Source organism: Mus musculus, chromosome 5 (assembly GCF_000001635.26).
Source record: "Mus musculus strain C57BL/6J chromosome 5, GRCm38.p6 C57BL/6J".
Classification (NCBI taxonomy): domain Eukaryota; kingdom Metazoa; phylum Chordata; class Mammalia; order Rodentia; family Muridae; genus Mus; species Mus musculus.
The window spans coordinates 101813370-101825852 of record NC_000071.6 but is presented as its reverse complement, the minus strand read 5'-3'; the positions used below and the strand labels follow the sequence as shown (position 1 = coordinate 101825852).

Genomic DNA, 12483 nt, shown 5'->3' with positions numbered 1-12483 from the left:
TATGTTCTCTAGTGCATCAGCCATTGAAGCAGCTCTCACCCTGCTGACTCTATACACCACAGAGGCCGCCCACTGGATACCACACAGAAGACAGCCGCCTGGGATTTGCCACAGATACTGGGCCTTCAGACAGAGCAGCCTCAGCTTATCTTAGCCTTGCCTGTCACATCAGTTGGGGGCAAGCAGCTACCACCTCGGCAAGAAGGCTGCCTGCCTCCCGAGCCCTCCCTACTTCCAGGAGGAGGTGCTGATCTGTCCAAACTTAGAAGGCTCCCCTGTGAGATCAGCTGCTCTGACTTCAAGAGAACAATGGCCTCCTCAGACCAGGAGAACAAAGCTGCCTTGCTGTTCCTCAGGAGCTGAAGGGACTGCGGGAAGCTGCGGAAAACGACCGGCTGAGGTTCAAACATGAACTTACCACACAAGCCAGCAATTCCACCCCCTTGCAATCTATGAAAGGGAACCGAGGGCGTGTCCACAGGCATTTCTTTCTAGAAAGTCTTACAGGAACATTTTTCATAAAAGCCCCAAGCTGGAAGGAATGCAAGTGACTATCAGCTGGTAAGTGGGCTGTCCAAATCCAATATTCATAAAAAGTAGCAATGCATATAAAAATACTGTGCCTGATGCAGAAATCCGCATACCCATGATTCCATTAGCGCAGAACTCCCACAAAGGCAGACTGATGCAGGTTAAGCACCAGCTCAGGGACTGACCATATTTGGGCATCCAAACAGGGAGTAACCACAAATGGGTGGGCACCAGGGACGTTTGGTGAGAACATGGAAATGGCTTCCAACCATCATTGGTTTGAGTGACTTTTGATAGATTACCACTGCTGCTCTGTTCTGAGGCAAGTTCTCATGAGACCCAGGCTGGTCTGGAAGTCACGCACAGCTGAGGCTGACCTTGGCCTTGACGATCCTGCTTCTGTCCTCACTAGCGCTGGCCTGACAGACATGCGTTATCATGCCCAGGCTGGCATGTAAATTACATCTCAACAAAGTGTCTGGTGGGAAAAAAGACATCCTTACCAATGAAGTATGTCCATCTTACCTTACCAAACTAATGAAAAATGTTTACAGGTTTTTTTTTTCAAGAATATTCCCTAAACTTAGCACTCTTTTAGATCCCAACTGAAGGTTAAAAGTCACATGATCGTGAACAGAAAACCATCCAAACCCACTAAGCTCCAGTTGGACCCAGCAGGAAGGAGGCTGGAGTTCACAGAAAGGCCCCAGCAGACTCTGTGGGCTTGGAAGGAGAGCGATTTGGAGTTCTGTTCTTCCAGAGTGGCTTTCCTTTCCCCTGCTGATGGGGATAGCTTGAGCATCTCAGGGATTTTCTCTGTGCCCTTTGTACATGTTAGGAAACTGCAAGGGTTCTCCCTGCTCCTTTTTGGAGAACACTTATTATCAAAAGATGTGCTTGACTAAATGACCCACGCTGTGCGGATTCCACAAAGCTCACCATATCTATACATGAAGACACCAGGCTGTCAGAATGGCTATTGGTTTGAATTGTCTGGACCCTGTTTTCTTTGCAGCAGTTTCATGGGCTTCCAAATACATAGACCCTGAACTGAAGGGGATTCTCAAAGGTGTTCAGGTGGTGCCCCGTCTCCCATGAACCTGGGGTTTGCATGTCTCCACTCTGTCCACCCCCGCTGTGAGGTGTCTCCTCGTGTCTGTCTGAGTGGGGCAGAGAACTGTGAATTGCAGTGTTGTTGTGTCCAGAAGGACCCACTGTGCACGTAATGCCACCAGAGCACCACAGCCGAAGCAGCCGCTGGTTTTCAGCTCAGCAGCATCAGCCTGCGGACTGACCAGCTACTCCACATTGGACACCAATCAGAGTTCCCTCGTGTGTGAGCAGCAAGGGACAGTGAAGCTCACCTTAGGAGGAGGTAAGGTGACACTGTGGGGCGAGGAGCTGTCTAGAAGCCCAGTGCTTACAGAATGCTTTTTCTCCGATTAGAAAACAGCAGCGCAAAGTCAAAATACCATTGGATCTTTATTTTTCTATCCCAGTTTCAGTAAAAAGATTCAGAGGACTGATTGACACATATCATAAGCTCTACAGTATATATATCCACAGCGCTGAGGGCTGATAGACACATATAATAAACTCTCACCCCGTACAGTATATCCACACTGTCTCGACCTTTCTTCTCATCAGACCAGGTGTCGCCATGACCTCTGTTCAAAGTGCAAAGGGACAAAAGTGGGGGCAGCCTTTAATCTCGGACAGCAACTGTCTGTGTGAATCCACAAGGAAGACTAGGGAGAGCGCCCTGGTTCTCAGACATCACCATCCCAAAAGCTACCAGGTCAGACAGCAGTTCAAAGGTCGATTTTCCATCGATGGATCTCTGCTGTGGAGGGCCTTCCTGGTTGCCACTCATCCACCACTTCACTCCACTGGATGACGCCTGTTCCAGTGCAAATGGAACGCTGGTCACAGTCGCTCTCACGGTGGTTGTTTGCTATAGTCCACTTTAATGTACACGCTATAAAAAGTAGGCTAAAATGTTCATTACTAGAGTGTTGTTGTTAAAGAACTCGCTTGTTTTTATATGGCATAATGTACACCCAGCTCTAAAAGATCTAATTGAGAAGAGCTTTTATTGTAACCCCAGATAGTCCTAGTTTCATCCTTTGTGTTTAGAATATTGATTTTTAATACGTGTATTAAGTAATGCTTCCATAATTCTGCCTCGCAAGCCATGAGAGCATGGTGGGTAAGGAGAAGCCACCATGTCCTCAACCATCCTTTACCTCTGCAGACAGCCTGTTCCTGGACATGCTCCTACCACAAGGCTTCCCTCCATTTCTTTTGTGCCTGCAACTCATTTATGGTCAACATCTGGGGCGGGGCGGGGGGACACACAAAAGCAGGGGACACTGACATCAGCCACTGAGAGGGGATCTCCTAAGGTGACAGCGCTCCCCTGGCTTGTATGCAGAGGGCGTGGGCTGAATCCAGCGCAGGGTCACCAGTCACCTGGGGGCCAACAATGGTGTTCTCAGGACTGCTACTGATGCCTGTGGGCTCCTCCTCAGAACCCTAGCGCATCCACAGTGGGAAGGAAATATGGGTGATTTCTAACTTAAACAAAATATTTACTCTTTTCATTACCAAACTATCCTCTGCAGCATCTCCATTTCTCCCCCTCCAGGTCGTCTCTGCGGGTGACCGCGACATTTGGTTAAGTATGGCTGCAGAGCACACACAGCAACAGGAGATCCCCTAGTCCACTCACAGGGTCCGGCCCCACCTGCACAGGGGCAAGGTGTGGCATTTGTAGGCTTTCCTGCTTCATGGCTGCTGTTTCTGCTGTACTTTTATTCTTGGGTTCAGGAAGTGCAAGGTGACAGAGGTTAATTACCAGCAGGGGGCTGGCCTGGAGCTGGGTCTTTAGGGAAAACTCTCCTTTCCAGGTGGCTCCCCAGCCACCACCACACACCACTCATCCCTACCATCCCTGGTGAGGTATTTCTGGTGGAGGAGCCTCGTGCTGGGCTCGCCATGCAGGACCCACTCTGAGTCTCTTTTGCATCAGAAATGGATTCTGATAACTTCTTTTTCAACAAATCAACAGTGGTCTAAGCACCAGCCTCTAGCTTCTGATTTTGAAACTCCTTAACACCAGGGCGTTAACACTTGGCAGATGACTGCTACTCTGAAAGTAGGCGGCCCAGCCAAGGCGGAGCCCAAGAGTGGGGCACCTGCCTGGTGTGGACCGGACCCTGGGTTCTAGCCCAGTACCATGAACAAACAAACAAAAAGAAGAGAGAGAAAAGTGGACAATCGCTCTTTTTCTTTCTTTTTAATCTAACTCAGCCCTTCAGAAATGCTTGAGATCATTAGAGGAGGAAACCCCGAGACCTCGATTCCCAAGGTGCCTCCAGTGCATTCAGCTATGGCTACGCCAGGGCAGCACCAGGGCAAAGGTCAACACCCTACGAGGGCCTCAGTTGATAGTGTTTGACTCTTTAAAACGCAAGTCTACCTAAATCATGGAACCTGGCCAGTGAGGGCAGAGAACTTAACATTGGAAAATACATTTTAGAAAAGTACAGGATCTTTCACGGGTGGGCGACTGCTGCACTCACCTTAGACCACGTGTTTGTTAAATATTCACAGTAATTGTAAATTCAGAAAAAGAAACCTTTGTATCTGCAAAGCCTGCATCTACTGAGTTTTAGCCCCAGGCTGGCTCAGTGCACGGCTCCAGTCAGAGCTGGTCTGTGAGCTCCTCCTCAGCAGCCCGTCGTCCTCAAGGGCAGCTACACCTTCAAGGTGGGCTGCAGGATCCCTTTCTCGGTGAGATGAATCTTCAGGGTTCTGTAGATATTTAACTGCTGTTCTGGTTGAAGCACTAACAGCTGCTGGAGCACTTTGCTGGGATTCGGACCCCTGGTGATGAAGCAGAGAAGACCCGTTCACACACTGTTCACACACACCGTTCACACACACCGTTTGCACAGTGAGCACACACTCCCTCCCAAAAACCCAGCTTTAAGCGCTGAGCAGCCACCTTTACAGAAGTGAGACAGCTCTTCACAAGCTCCAGCTGGGCGTGTCCAGTGCTCAAGAGAGGGGAGCAAAGGGCCAGAGCCACTCACTGCACCTTGAGCTGCACGGAGGAAGCAGAGCTGAGGTCCACAGACATTCTCTCAATAGACAACAAACCTTCAGAGCAGCGGACACAGGGCCAACCATAGGAGACATGTGAAAAAACTTAAACTTGTAGCTTCAGAGAGACTTGCAGACCATGTAAGGTACTTTGCTGAAGAAATACCCTTAGGGAACCATGATCGGTCACCTGAGAGACAAAGCGCAAAAGTCCTCCACCAAAGTCCTACCTGGGATGACCACAGGTGCCAGGGTGTTCTTCAAAGTCCTTGGGAGACCAAGAAGCAGGCCAAGCCCTGACCTCCCAGCTCATCTGCTACAGCAGTCCACTCAAGGAAAAGGAGCCAGGGAACAGCTATGTCCCCGCCCATCACCCCTCTCTCCCAAGACTCCTGCTGCAGCCCTGCAGTATGCAACTCATCTGGGCTGCAAAGAGCTGGAGAATGCCCAGAAGGACTGCACCCCCACCCCCTGGCTGCTAGTAATTCTGTCATGGTCTTGGGAACCCAATGTCCCACAGGCTGGCTGAAGAGCCCAACACATTCGTAGATGTACAATTCTAAAACACTGCTTTATGAAATCACACAGACATGGTAGCTCACAACTGTAAGTGCAGCATTAGATATGCTGAGGCAGAAGAATTGCTATGACTTGGACTTCTCAGTGAGTTCCAGGTCAGTCTGGGATACAGGGTCTCAAATACACACACACACACCAAAACTTACCATCTTTATGTATAATTATAATCATTAAACCTTCCCCAGTGCACTTTTGGAGGAGCGCACATCTCTCTCTCTCTCTCTCTCTCTCTCTCTCTCTCTCTCTCTCTCTCTCTCTGTGTGTGTGTGTGTGTGTGTGTGTGTGTGAACAATGGTGAGCTCTAACTGGAAAATCCCATGTGTGAGCCATGGAGGGTAGCGTACACTAAGAACAGGTAAGTAAGTGACTTCTAACACAGACTTGTAAAACAGAATCCGAAGAACCGCCCTGCCCCTCCCAGCACTGAAGCAGTGGGATGAACACAGGCACAATTTACTCTGAAACCCTTTGGCTTACACAGTAGCACAGGGCAGCCGTCCCATGGGTCACCTTCATGTCTCCAAGCAAGCAGGCAGGGACCTGTGGCAGGTGCCCCTCACAGCCAGAGGCTACTCAAATTACAGCCCAGCTCCTCTTGCTGCTTTCCCCGGCACAGCTGGAGCAGCCTGCCTGCCTGCAGAGAGGGGAGCCATCCCAAGAAGTTATGCGACATGAAAAGTGACATCAGCAAGCACTTCCCACTAGCTGGATCCAAATAGGTCAAGGATCTGCTTTCAGGGCAGGGGCATGGCTCAGATGACCCCACTGCTGACCGCCGACTGCACAAGAGAGACTTCTTAAACAGAAGTGCAAATGCATGCCGCAGAAACTTGCTGACTTTTGAAAAACAAAGCTCATGTTTTATCTTGGCTTGGTTTTTGGGTTTGGTTTTTTGTTGTTGTTGTTTTGGGTTTTTTGTTTGTTTGTTTTTTAGGGATTTAACCATAAATTACTAAATATCAAAATCTATCAACAAGGAGATGCAATGCAAAAGACAAAAAAATGGTCAGTTGGGGCCATAAGAAAAAAAAGAAAAACAGAAGAGAAAGACACTGCTAAAATTGAAGAGAAGGGAATGTTAAAAAGAAAAAGATAGAGAAACAGGACATAAACCCGAGCGGGCTGGGAGATAGATGGGGCTCAGTGACCAAGCGAGGGATGGCACAGAGCAGCTGCCGTGGAAGGTTAATGTGTTCCAGTGCAACCCGGAAGAAGGCGGGGATCTAAACATGATGCTCCTACCGGTGGGACAGGGAATGGCCTGCGGTCACTGCAGAGACCCCACAGCTCAGGTTCCTGTAGAGAGCAAGCACCTGCGACTCAAATGACCAAGCTAAACACTTAGAAGAACCAAGTGCCACAGACTCAATTACACCTGAAGCTTGCAGGGGGACCATCACCTCTCTGTGGACGCAGCACATGCCAGAAGGGGTGACGTGGTGCGCCATGACGCAAGCTTCAAAAATTAACAGTTACAGCACAAAAGGCTTCTTTCAACCACATTGGAGCTAAGGCAACAATCAGTAAGGGGAGAGGAACCAAAAGGTCGTGGTTTGGAAATCAATCAATATATGTCTAAATAACCAATGTGTCAAAGAACATCGTGGTGTGGGAACTGGAAATGTCCACACTGTTCTGTGCGGCGTGAGAGGAAAGGGTGCTCGAGAGCAAGTCTGTAGTCTTGGATAAGAAGGCTGAACATCACAGCTTGGGCTTTATCTTAAGAAGCTAGAGAAGGAACAAATTAAACTTTAAGAGTGTAAACAGATGAAGAAAGGAGAGTGTGAATCAGGGAGGGAAGAGAGGCGTACCACACAGGGTAAGGAGTCTTCGTTATCTGAAAAGCTGAAGGAAGCTGGGGAATTGAAGTACGGCTCCTCTGAAAGACTGACACAGAAATTCTTACACTGCTATGGATACATATTTTAATCACATGTTTATTAATTCGTAAATGTAAGTCTCTTTCTAAATGACTGATGAAAACATATTTTCCAAGACCTTCTGGGCCCCAGTGGAGACCATGGACACCAAGTCGCCAAGTCACGACTGCTGGCTGTCCCATGCTACACTGCCATCGCAGGGCAGACCTGAAGCATTAATACTCAGTGCCAGCAGGCAACCACTCACCAAGCAGCCGCCTCCTCCTACTCCTCCCTCACATGCAGCAAGAACCTCTCAACTGCTTCGTTTTTGCCATGGCTCCCGAAACCATCCATATCACTTCGTTATTACCCTCTGCCGACCCTCCTGTCCCTCCGCAGGAAGTGCTGAGGACAGGCCTTATCATCTGCTCTCTCTGTAGAACATCTTGTGCTGGATCACACACACCTGATAGCTGGGCAGAATGATCTGCCCTCTCCTTAATGGCGGCCAGGGAGTGCCCACCCGTGAGAAATGCAAACTGCTAGATATTCTGAGCACAGCCTAAGGCACATTAACTGGATCTTTTTATTGGGTCTTTTAATCGGGTTCTGCTGACAATCACAGTGTAGACTACTAACATTTAGGCTGCTCAGATGCTCTAAAAACAACGGAGCCTGAGCCCTGCTATGTAGAGCTATTGTTCCACTTACCTTGACATTGTACGCGACCACTGACAGAGGCAGCCAAACTAATGAACACCCTCAAAAGGAGCCAGGCCATGGGGAGCTTTTGGTTCTGGTTTCAACAGAAACGTACCTGATGAAGCTGGTGATGTACACGTGCACGAACGTTGCCATCAAATACTGACAGTCAAACCTGTCCATTATCCCGCCATGTCCAGGAATCGTGTTTGCAAAATCCTGCAGAAACAGACAAATGTGCAGAGAAATCACCTATACCAAATTCTGTTATATTAATGTTTTCCAGTGTTATACACCTTATAAGGAAAACAACCTTCCTATTCATTTTCCCAACAAATACAAATAAATTAGAATACAGCCAACAGATTGAAACGTTATTTTTTAAAATCTCCACTCACTGTTTAATGATTTCTGGACTGGTCCACAGCATTGAACTAATACCAAGTATTAATTAAGTCTAGCACTTTTCCTCATTAATAAAATTTTAAATAGAAAGTCTGTCCACTCTCCTTCTCTAACTTCCTGACCGCCTCTGCCCCTGCAATGGCCGGGGCTGTGGGAGCCGCCCTGGTATCTCACATATGCTCAGGCTTCTGACTTAGGCTTGCCCAAAGGGCCCTGCTCTGGAACATTCCAGTGATAAACAGGCTTTTTTGAGCACTGAGGTAAAGACCAAAGCAAAGCAGCCGGCTCACTGAGAACAGCCATCCACTAAATAGCCACAGTGGGGCAGGGCGATGGTGATAAGGCCTGAACCCCAGGGAACAGAGGTGACTGGAGGCTCTTCTAGCACACTGGGGCACTAATGCACAAGACACAGCAGCAGTTGCCCCTTCAGACGTGAAAAGGAAACCTCTCCCTTCTGAGGGTGAGAACCCTCAGAGACTTATATTAGAATGGCATTCGGATACCTCTTCTCCATTTAAAACAGCTGCCAAGAAGCTGTGTGAATAAGTTTTGCCAACTCATTTCCTCCCATCTCTGCTCACTGAGGCGTGAGGGAGCCACAGCAGCCTCATCCCACTCTTTAAGGCAGTCACCCATGGAGCCTCAGTTGTCACCACAGACTGGACTGCTTCCCGCCCTCCCCTCCAGGGAGGGCGCATCTGGAGGCCAGGACCTGGTGGCCTCAGAGGCGCCCAGTGTTCACTTACTAACCCAGCCAGCCTAAGGCCTGTGTGGTCAGGTTTCCAAACACTGTGTTCTCAGCCGCTCTCTAACACAGCTGTGTCCTTGCTCCCGACTTTGACAAGTCACCCTCTCCTTGCACGCGATAAGTGACCGCTCTTGCTCTAGACAAGTCACCCCTCATTGCACTTGCTTCAACTCTCTTCTTCAGGCTTCTCTGTAAGGCTCATCCTCATCAGATCTCAGCCCCACTGGCAATTCCTCAGAGCTACCTTCCCTGACCACATCTTTAACAGTCACGCTAGCCGTAGGGCACGAGCCAATTCCACCCTGACTAACATGGGTTAAGAGCAGAGGACTGAGACGACAGCACTTTAGGATGACCTAGATCTTCTAAAGCACAGGGACAACTGTGACTTTCTAGACCAGAATCAGCCCACCAGATCCCACTAACTAAATCTGGCCCACAAGCATGTCTTATCAACAAAGTTTTATTGAAATATTCATAGCCATGTCTGTGGGGCAAGCTTCACGCAGCAGAGACAGAGAGGAAATGCTGGCGTGGAAGGGTGTTCTGTACAGCCTGACATCACCAAGTCTGAACCCCACTAGCCACCCCCCCACAAAAGCCCCTCTGCAGAGCCTTCAGGATACTGGGAAGTGCCAAGCTACAAGGATGTATGCACAGATTCCTGACATCTCCAATTGCAGGGCTGCAGTCACAGCAGCAATGGCAATGAGGGGACATTGCATTCTATTTCCAGAAGAGGCTAATACACTTCAAAACAAACAAATACAGCATAGCCCAACCTACCAAAAGGAGAATACACTCAAACTAGCCAGGCAGCATGTCTGTGAGGCTAAAATAGATTTCAGGGATGGTGTGGCTTCTCAGGGGCTCGTGGACGACACCCCAATGACAATATACCTCCTCATTATGTGTACAACAACGTAGAGAAGAATGTCACAACACACCTTGATTTTGAAAGCTCTTTTGAATCCACTGGCAAAGAAGCCTCCAAATGGGCCAATCAGTGACGCGAACGTTGAAAGGGCAATGCTGTGTATCTGGAAGGGGTACAAGCTCACAGTCTCCTGAGGAGGAAGAAGCAGAGAGGACCTGTTCGTTAACAGTACACTCACACGTGCCTTGGAACCCAGGGACCTCGGCAGACATGGGAAGTCAAGGCAGGCCACGTTTTTGTTGACTTCTCAAGCTTTGAAGACCACGGGAGAAAACCCATCATCATGGTAGTCTCACACTGGGCCCTCTCCCTGCCCCACACCCACTGCCTCCCTGTCACACTGGGTACAGCTGTGGAATTCGAGCTCAGCTGGGTGGAAGGCCTACACTTGAGCTCACACCAACATTTGTTGCTCTTCTGGCCATAATTCTTTGCTCTTCTGGGACTTATTTTAATTTTATATTTTATATCAATTTAATTTCAAATGATAAAAATAATAAAAAGTTGTCTTTCTCCCCAAAACTAAGTTGAAAGCTATGGAATCATGCAGAAATAAGTTTCTTAAAATACTATCAAGGGGCAGGGGGCTGGAGAGATGGCTCAGTGGTTAAGAGCACTGACTGCTCTTCCAGAGGTCCTGAGTTCAAATCCCAGCAACCACAGGGTGGTGGCTCACAACCATCTGTAATGAGATCTGAGGCCCTCTTCTGGTGTGTCTGAAGACAGCTGTAGTGCACTCATATACATGAAATAATATAATTAATTCTTTAAAAAAAAAGAGTATCAAGGGGTGGTGGTGTGAGCCTGTTATCCCAGCTCTCTAGAGGCTGACATGGGACTACCTTGGGTTGAAGGCTAGCCTGGGCTACATGGTAAGACCCTGCCTCACAGGAAGCAAAACCTGTCAAATTGAGCATGGCTGAATGATCACAGACAACATGAGGAAATCATCCGAACCGAGCATCTTGACCACACTGTTGAACTATAGCGCCCGTAGACCCCTCAAGCATCTCTGAATGAACTGAAAGCTGCACACAATTGAGGACCATGGTCCAAGAAGGATGCTCAGCCCACACAGTTTCAGATCGATCTGTTCTCAAAGCGACAGACAGCATCGCTCCAAACTTAAGACTGGCTCCAGCCCATCTTACAGCACGTGGACCCAGCTATTTTTAAATGTTTTAAAACACCTTGAAAACACAAACTAAATTGCTATCAGTATTTCAATCATTATGCAAATAAATTCCTAGTGTACAAACAAACAATGCCCTGGAACATTAACACCCCGTTTGATGATGTTTAAGAAGATGATAAACATACAATCCACTTCTATATCTTTTTTTAAAAAAAGAATCAGAATTTCACTTTTAAAGGCAGCTCAATAGGGAAGGACAGTTCTGTCGTGTTAACGGGACATTTGTCTTACCCGGCTCAGCACTGCCTGTAGGAATGGAGGGAGGGAGTAATTCTGAAGCTGGAACAGTTCTGAGGGCTCACACTCTGTCACGAAGGAGTTGACGTCGCTTCGGTATTCCACCGGGCACACAAAGTACTGGTACTTGGACAACACATAGGCAGCCTGAAGAGCAAAGCAAGGTCCATGAGCAATGCCCAGGTAAAAGGAAACCACAGGTCACAAAGGACAGAGCCACGTGCCAGGATGTCTTGCATTAGCTTATGGCTACACGTTTACAAAGTTAGAAGGTCAGGATGGTCCCAGGAAAGGCCTTCAAAGGCCTTTAGAGAATGACATCTCCATTCAGCCTAAGAAGGGGCGGGGCTGATGCAGTCTTAAAAGAGCATCTTAGGAGGTCTTCCCTTCCAGTGCATCTTCTCACTGCTCTGTGTGTGCATGGCGTGTGCGTGTCCCAGGACAGCCTGATGGAGGTAGTTTTCTCCTTCACCTTTTATGTGGACTCTGTGGATCAAAGTCAAGTCTCCAAGATCTGCAGAGCAACTGCCCTCACCTGCAGAGCCATCTTGTTAGCCCAAGACCTTACTTTTCAGAGCTGCATCGTAAGTCTTAACAGAGGCTAGGAAGACGCAGTAAGTAAAGGAGTGGATTATAAAGATACGGGGTATACAGAGGGCTTGCGGCACACAGGCTCATACTGATCTCCTCAGCTGATACGAAGTCACTAAGCAAACGGTGCACAGCAGTGCAGGCAAGGTGCCACTCACTGTCCTTTACTAGCCCAGGGAGCCCAGGACAGTTTTTAAAGTTAGCTGTCTTCAGCCATCGAAACGGGAGATAAAAAAACATCTTCGTGTACATTTAAGTTGTTAAATTTACCTTGGGTTCTCCTCCAGATACCCACTCCATTGCTCTGCTCGAGAGCAGCAGAAATTCAAATATGCTGCTAGGAACAGATAACTGCCTTGCCTCCAAACTAAACCAGTTTCTTACCTGGCTGTATATTACGTTTAAATGGCTGTATATTACGTTTAAATGACCGTATATTACGTTTAAATGGCCGTATATTACGTTTAAATGGCCGTATATTACGTTTAAATGGCCGTATATGACGTTTAAATGGCCGTATATTACGTTTAAATGGCCGTATATTACGTTTAAATGGCCGTATATTACATTTAAATGGCCGTATATT

The 12483-nt window shown here is 48.1% G+C and overlaps 1 protein-coding gene across 3 annotated transcripts in view; it reads right to left on the bottom strand.

Moving 5' to 3' along the window:
* Positions 1-1994: 1994 nt before the first annotated feature.
* Positions 1995-12483, bottom strand: part of Cds1 (CDP-diacylglycerol synthase 1) — a 58766-nt gene continuing 48277 nt past the window's right edge. For 2 of the 3 annotated variants that reach the window (XM_006535263.3, XM_006535264.2), the window contains 4 exons: positions 11301-11453; positions 9885-10004; positions 7897-8000; positions 1995-4419 (listed from right to left, as the gene is read on the bottom strand). In XM_006535263.3, coding sequence (XP_006535326.1) covers positions 4290-4419; positions 7897-8000; positions 9885-10004; positions 11301-11453 — 507 coding nt within the window. In that variant the 3' untranslated portion in view covers positions 1995-4289. The remainder of the gene's footprint in view (positions 4420-7896; positions 8001-9884; positions 10005-11300; positions 11454-12483) is intronic. The other variant, NM_173370.3, reaches the window with a different exon arrangement.